Here is a 7,840-nt window from a genome sequence, read left to right as displayed (position 1 = left end):
CACCAGAAAATCAATATAGATTATAAACCTTCTAAAAAGATGTAAATATATGCTAGTTCGCATATCATCTTCATCAAACAATAGCAGTTTAAGAGCAAAGAATTATGTGATACAACATAAAAATAATATCCTGTAAAATTGTATTTTTCCCGCGAGGAATTTTCCCAAATATCCAAAGTCCCTTTGAAATATCACTGGAACCCCCACCTAAGTTTTCTGCTGCTACGTCATTCAATGATGGCTCTGAGGAAGTACGAGTCACAGCTGTGAAATGTCAGATGAAGAAAAGTGCATTGTGATTCACGTCGAAGTTAAAATGAAGTGTAAATATGGCTGAATAAGTGATATTCTATTGTGCAAGTGATTGTTCTCGGTATATATATCCAAAATGGATATGATGGACGGAGAAACCGTCTACAACTCCCACGACGACTCCCATATCGTAATGTCAGAGAAAGTGCAGTCTTTAGCTGGGAGTATTTATCAGGAGTTCGAACGAATGATATCTAGATACGATGAAGATGTCGTTAAGGATTTAATGCCCCTGGTGGTAAATATCTTGGAGTGCTTGGACCTCGCCTACACAGAGAACCAAGAGCATGAGGTAAGGCTAAGGGTTATGACAGTTCGCAAACCGAAGAAGACAATGAGCTTCGTCTCATTTTGTCCTTTAGTAGTTTTCAGTCTCTTATGAATCAGAATTTAGAAAGTAATTATGAAAGTCGCTTTCTCAGTGGCTTATGTAAGTTGTTGTAAGGAGTAAAAATGGGATACTGATACGTTTCCATTGTTTAGAAGATACTCATACATGAATTGGGATTGTTAAACATTTTGCAGTAGTTTGAATTAGGATTGTTAAACATTTTGTATAGTATTGATTTTAGGGATGGGATGACCATTTACCATTGTTAATTAAAATCATATCATTAGAATTTGTATAGGAAATACCACTCGTTCACCTGTATTGATCACCAGAAAGTATGCAGCTTTTTTCTTTTGTGTGTGTGTGTGTGTGTGTGTGTGGTATGCTGAAACAACTGCACCCAGCAGGATTGCAGTAGGGTCGATAAGATGCATGCGCCTGCATTACTGTGGGAGACCCAGTTGATTGATGAATATTATGATTATTTTAGCTATTCTAGGTTAGGTTCTGTAGCACTTTCTGCCACACTGTGGGAAGTTTGGCATTGCACCAGCGGGATGTAGATCGCACCGAATGATAGAGAAAAGCATTTAACTTTTAATGTAAAGAAAAATTTCATTATTTAGATGGATCTTCTATAGGTGGATTTCAATGGATTTTCTTTTGCAGGGAAACCCAGTTTGTCTGGGTGTTCAAGTATGGTTAAAAAGAAAGTAAATATCAGCTACTCAGGGAATTTTGGTGAGATTTTTATAGGTTTTGTTGATTTGAACTAGTGTTTCACCCACTTGTACATTATTTAACCACATGTTCTCTCTGATCTTCATAGCTTTCCTCGCTATCAAGTTTTTTGATATACCAGGATATGAAAAAGTGATACCCTTCATCTGCTTCATTCTTGATTTATTTTGCACATTTGTTACTGTGGTGAAAGAGAGTTAACAGAGGATGAAGCTTCAGGGTAAAACTGAGAAAAAAACTTTTCCACTCATTATTACCAGATTGTTTCTGAACAGGTTTAGGCAATAGCCATAATATGCAACACTGAAGTCTCATAATCTAACCATTACCTTCAGTGCCAAACCCTCAACCTTCAGAAGGTTGGAAAGAGTTTAAGAAAAAACTTAGACTGTTTATCCCAATAATAACTAGAAGCAAGAGTGTTGCACTTGCAGAGATGTAGTAATTGTCCAATGTTTTTGCTATGAATACTAGAAATTAATGGAGACATGTAAATAATAGGTTATCATCAGTGGATTGAAGAAATTTATAAAAGCACCAAATCATCTGATAGGTAAATGACAGTTTATAATCTTTGTAATGTTATCAAAGGCTAATAATTCCTGATATAAGTATTTTGTATTAAACTTCGTGAGCTGTAATCACTGAGGGAAGAGATTGTAACAGTGTGAGCAAGCCATTTCGATGAGCTTGAAAATACTATAGAAATTAAAGTTACATGAATTACACATTTCAAAATACAACACTATTTCTGTGAAGTTAGGCAAATTATCTATCTGTGAGGGTGGGTAGATTTACCTGTATTGCTGTCTTTAGATATGAAAAAAAAAGCTTTGGACAGTCAAAAGATTATCTCAGTTCGATCATAACCTTGATGAGTTTGTGATACAAGATGTGAAGTGACTTAATTGCTTTTGAGAAAAATCAGACTGTTAGCTGTTAAATGTATATGAATGATTACAAGGTGCTTAATTGTTATTATTGTCGTCAGAATTAAGATGCCAGCAAGGGAGGACTTAGCTTAAGGTTGAGGAAAATTGTTGCATAAGAAAGTGATGTATACAATACTGTCAATGAGTGTTATCAAGTATGTAATTCTATTTGAGAAAAGCAACAGAGATTGTCATATTTTCTGTATTATGTTATAAAAGAACTTGCACAATACATGAAGAGGATAGCAGTTACTGGATGCTGCCTGCTTGTGGTTATACCACAAATGAAAAGTCACTTTGGCAAGGCTATATCATCACCTGTCTATGAAAAGGAAGTTTGGCCTTGTTATGGTACTTCTAACTATAAAGGAGTTCATCATTTCTCTGCTAATAGAAGTAACATAGCCTCGAAGTTGCAAGAGCCTCTTCAGAGAAAGATTATGTGATCTAAGATGATCGTACAAGATGATATGGAGTTTTGATTTGGCTGAAAGGAAATACAGATGAATGTTGCATTTTTAGATAAGAATATAATGGGCATTGAGGGAATTCTTTTTGTGTTTAGCCATACATTTAGAATGGAAATCTTTGTATCCTCAAAACTTTGGCACCATAGTCAGAAGCATAATATGTGTTAGCGCTCGCATACTGGAACCTTTTCATAGTGGAAATGGGATATAACATTTGTTGACTTCAATAATCTCTTAGAATAGTGCATAGACCAGCTTATAAGGGACATTGTAGTATGTAGTAAGCATAAGCCTATTATGATATTAGATTTTAATAGAACTCATGGACAATGGTACAGTACCATATACTGTGTAATTGGTAGATAGATTTTAACTTAGTTAAAATCACCCTGAAACATGATTAGAGTACACCATAAAGTACACCATAGCCTGTGTTATGCAGCATTATATATAAACATGTTGAATATCATTAGAAAAGCCAGAAAAGTGTTTATTGAGTTAGAAACAATATATTAAGGCTTGTTGAAATAATTGATGTGAAGTGTATGGAAAGTGAATCTTAAATCTCTGTTTTATTATCCCTCCTAATTTTTTTTCATTGCTGTAGTTCTGCAGTATCATGTGCATTGAATTTTTGTACATAGTTTTGGAAGTGGTAAGTTATGGCATATGAATGCACAACAGTTTCCACTCAGACTGCTGGCACCTAAGGAGTTACACCGCTGAGCATATGATAGGTCATTAGGAAAAATGGAAACATCAGGTTCTTTAGGACCATTGTTAGTGGAGGGCAATAAGTATGCAGCTGACTCTCACTTTGTAGTGTAAATTAACAATTGCTTTTGGTTTTCTTCTCGCAGGTTGAGGTGGAGTTGCTGCGAGAGGACAACGAGCAGCTGGTGACCCAATATGAGCGGGAGAAGCAACTTAGGAAAGGCGCCGAGCAGGTAATGTTCTCACCATATTATCATTGGTTCCACCTAGCCTCATGTGAACTTTTTTAAAACTTTATTGATTTTTTTCTTTATTTTTTTATGACTTTGTCACTGTCATTGTGCATATATTGCGTGCCTCATATTTCATATTTAGAAACTGTGCCCAAAGGTCTTGTAATTGTGCCCCATTTAGCTACTTACCATTTAGTCCCTATTTCACAACAATATTTAGAAACTGTGCCCAAAGGTCTTGTAGTTGTGCCCCATTTAGCTACTTACCATTTAGTCCCTATTTCACAACAATCTCCATGCCTGTGCTTTTGTCATTCATCTACATCACACTTGACAGCTTTATCTTTAATTTTTGTCACTGCTCACAACACTGCTTCCCTCATTCATCTCACCATTCATAGGATTCTTTTGACTTTATTCATTGTGCTTTGACATTTTGTTGCAGTGTAAATGAATTCTTCCCACACACAATACTTTCAGCTGTTCACAGTTTTGTCATTCTTTCCATTTTTGTCACATCTACAGCTTATATTGTTTTTCATTCCTCAATATTATTTCCTCTGCATATCATTCTTTCAAGAGTATTTACTTCTGTCACTTCATTTTTATTTGCATTGTTATTCATTGTTATGGTACTGTTTACATATTTAATGTCTGCTGTTACATCTGCAAATGGTTACACTGAGTGAAAAGTAATCTTCGGTAAGGCTTCATCAACTATGCGTAGGAAGAAATACAATCTCCAAGAAACTTCTAACTCAATAGGAGTCCATTATTTTTCTCCTGTTGCCTAGTGTAACCATGAAACTGTAGGAACCATGTAAAAGGGGCCCTGGGTTTTTATTTTGATAATGATGATAGGGGATAGGGGAGAAAGAATACTTCCCATGTATTCCCTGCTTGTCGTAGAAGGCGACTAAAACAGGAGGGAGCGGCGGGCTGGAAATCCTCCCCTCTCAGTTTTTTTTTTCATTTTCCAAAACAAGGAGCAGAGAAGGGGGCCAGATGAGGATATTCCCTCAAAGGCCCACTCCTCTGTTCTTAACGCTACCTCGCTGACACGGGAAATGGCGTATGGTATGAAAGAAAGATAGTAATAATGATGATAGTAATTCTTGACATTTGACACTTTTTGTATATCATTGCTGTGATGTGCTTTTTACTTCTTTGTTTATTACTTTAACTTTGATTCTCATGTACCGGGAAAGGTTTTAATTTTGCCTTCCAGCAACCTGTACCATAGCAGTGCTCCAAACTTAATTTTTGTGATTCTTGCTATTTGCTTCTCGTTAAGAGTTTCATTTTCTCAATGTTTCTGTTTTGCCATGACATGAATTTTTGTTTCATGCTCTTCCATAACATTGTAGCATTTCTTCTGCATTGTCGTTGGTCTCATAGTCTTCCACGACTCTCAACATTTGTGACAGGTGTCTGCAGCCATAATTGACACTTCTTTTTTGGGGCTTGTAGTTTCTGTGGAACCTCCTTTCCATGCTTGTGTTTTTCTAAATGATTTGAACCTCTGTTCTTTGTTGTCTGCAATGTCACTTGAAGCTCTTGTGCAGTGCTTGTGGTCTCCCAAGACATTTGAATCTTTGGGCTGTGGTGACTGTGGTCTTCCTGGACACACAAGCCAAGGACTTTGGGTGCTTGTATCCTCTGAAGCCCCTTTTCTCTTGTGATGGGCCAGTGTTTCCATGTTGCACTCAAAATTCTTTTCATGTTGGATGTGCTCTTCCGTCATTAACTTCATGTGTTTGGTGTTGGCTGTGATCCCTCATGACTTTTGAACTCCCTGCTTCATTGTGGCTGTTATGCACTCACCCACAATGCTCCATCTTCCAAGATGCTGTATTCTGCAGTGGAACTCGAATGTGTTGTTTTATGATGGTTGTGCTATTCCATGGTATCAAAATCTCTTTGCTACATGGTGGATGTATCCTCTTTACGATTTTTTTTAGAAGTTGGTAGGTTAGGAAGGGAAAAAATAAAGAGGTTGGACAGAAGGTAGCTGAGAAATAGAAGTTATAGTGTGTTCAAATGTATAGTGTAGGAATTGTTGAAGTTTGTTGGATTTATTATTTTGTCATATTTATATACGTACTCTGACAGACTGTGTGTGTGTGTGTGTGTGTGTGTAGTGATGTTACTGATTATTGATTTAGGGTTTGTAAGCATCTAGGGTGTTTGAACGTGTGTGTGTAGTGATGTTACTGATTATTGATTTAGGGTTTGTAGGCATCTAGGGTGTTTGAACAGCTTTTTACTCATAAACTGTTTTGTATAGTAGTAGCCTTAACCTTCCATTCCTTGATTCTCAAGTGTTTTACTTATTACCACTCCTCCCAGTTCCTCAGTATTCCCAACCGACAAAATGATTTATTTAAGTAGGAGCCCCTGGCTATGTTATCCCATATTGCACAACCCTGTTGTAACATGTTAGTACAGCGTAGGTGTCTGCTATGCCACACAGTAATCTTTTGTCGGTTTATATCTTTAAGTTGTAGCTCATAAGGAGACATGTCTTACGATGGGGGAATTCTTTGAAATGTTTTAAACGTCACGAAATCGAATTGGTTGAATTCTTGCCGTAATGAGTAGTGAAAGGGTTATCGTTTAGAATTGTAAGCTTAGGATCCTAGAGATTTTGAATTGGATACACAGATTCATGGTACTTATTATTATCGAGGCTTTTATTTCGTGTATAGTAACATACTAAGGGCATTAGCATCCCCCCCCCTCAAAGAAAAAGAAAATAAAAGTGGCATTGTCACTTCTCACTGCAAATACGTATTTACTTCTACTTTCTGTGTATGTGCAACACAATGCTGTCAGCAGTTAAATGAGCTGACTCGGCGATCACTGCGTGACAGCTTTCCACTCATTGCGTCATACCTCTTGACCTATATCTTTGTTGTTTGGGTCTCTTATCACTTGTAGATACACTCGTGGTTACGTCTGTGATGCGTGATGTTAAGCTCGTGGCAACTCAATGATGTGAGTTATATGATAGGTTGGCGATGTAGTAATGATGTGTTGTCTGCAGAAATGGTGCAATTCGATCCATCTTATGTAGTTTTTAGTAGTTTTGCGTTTTAGTAGCCATCATATCTCATGCGTTGTGGTAACGTAATTCACCGCGTTTTCTGGTATTTTCTTGGCGAGGTTTTCTTAATTCGAGAATAGTGCTCTCGTTGGTTTACAGTCTTTAGTAGGTTACTAGTCCTCGTGTGCTCGTGCCGGACATATTTCGTTTACAGGAAGTATAATCATATGCTTAAGTGCCTCTTGCGGGCAAGCGAACTGCTAATATTGTTACTAGTCGATGGAGATGTGGTGAAATTTTATATGTAAATTTTTCTTGATTCTTGGTCTGCATTTATTGGATTGTGTAGTTTTTTTTTTTATATGATGAAAAAATAGCACCAGCGTAATTCGTTGGCTTGAGCTTGTAAGAGTATTCCAGTTAGCTGTTATCCTAATAATATGTAGGGAGGGTTACCCATGTTCCCTTTTGGAAAGGAACTCCAATAAACCATGTTTTTTGTGATAATATTTTTCTCTGTGAAATAGGTGGATGAAATGATACCACAATGTTGACAGTGTTGTAAACCATAGGTGGATGAAATGATACTACAATGTTGACAATGTTGTAAAACCATATGCATTTAAAAACGAGCTCGTAAGATATGTAGAAAATGTACAGAAGTTTTGTGCAGTCAGTGAAAATTATAATTTTAAGAAAGCTTCATCGTAAAGCTCCTTGGTAAAATGATACTAGCAGTAACTCCCCCATGCCATTTATACTGAGAATATTTATTACTTGTCATTACTTATTATTGTACATTATCGTAATGTTTACTGACGCGGAGAGACACCCTGTTGCATTTTGTGGTTAGAAAGGGTGACGAGAGTTAATCCCACAGCTGTATGGAAATGGGGAATGGGATCGACTGGGATGGTGACATGTGAGTGAAGTGAGCGGAATAGTGGAACGCCGAAGTTGGGGAGGTGAGATGATGTGGAGCCACGAGTGAGAGGGGCAGCTGGAATTGAGGAATATATAGGAAGATGGATGATAAGAGATTATGGCGCGTTGAGCTTCTG

At 37.1% G+C, this 7,840-nt stretch overlaps 1 protein-coding gene across 50 annotated transcripts in view; it reads left to right on the top strand.

Moving 5' to 3' along the window:
* syd (JNK-interacting protein syd) overlaps window positions 1-7,840 on the top strand; it is a 232,877-nt gene that overhangs the window by 31,738 nt on the left and 193,299 nt on the right. For 35 of the 50 annotated variants that reach the window (XM_071689020.1, XM_071689050.1, XM_071689013.1 and 32 more), the window contains exons 1-2: window positions 225-604; window positions 3,647-3,733. In XM_071689020.1, coding sequence (XP_071545121.1) covers window positions 389-604; window positions 3,647-3,733 — 303 coding nt within the window. In that variant the 5' untranslated portion in view covers window positions 225-388. Of the gene's footprint in view, window positions 1-224; window positions 605-3,646; window positions 3,734-7,840 lie in introns of those variants that run through there. The other 15 variants (XM_071689048.1, XM_071689056.1, XM_071689045.1 and 12 more) reach the window with 2 other exon arrangements.

The sequence above is a fragment of the Panulirus ornatus genome, chromosome 46 (genome assembly GCF_036320965.1).
Source record: "Panulirus ornatus isolate Po-2019 chromosome 46, ASM3632096v1, whole genome shotgun sequence".
In the NCBI taxonomy this organism is placed as follows: domain Eukaryota; kingdom Metazoa; phylum Arthropoda; class Malacostraca; order Decapoda; family Palinuridae; genus Panulirus; species Panulirus ornatus.
The sequence above is the reverse complement of the archived record's forward strand: the minus strand, read 5'-3'. Positions and strand labels throughout refer to the sequence as shown.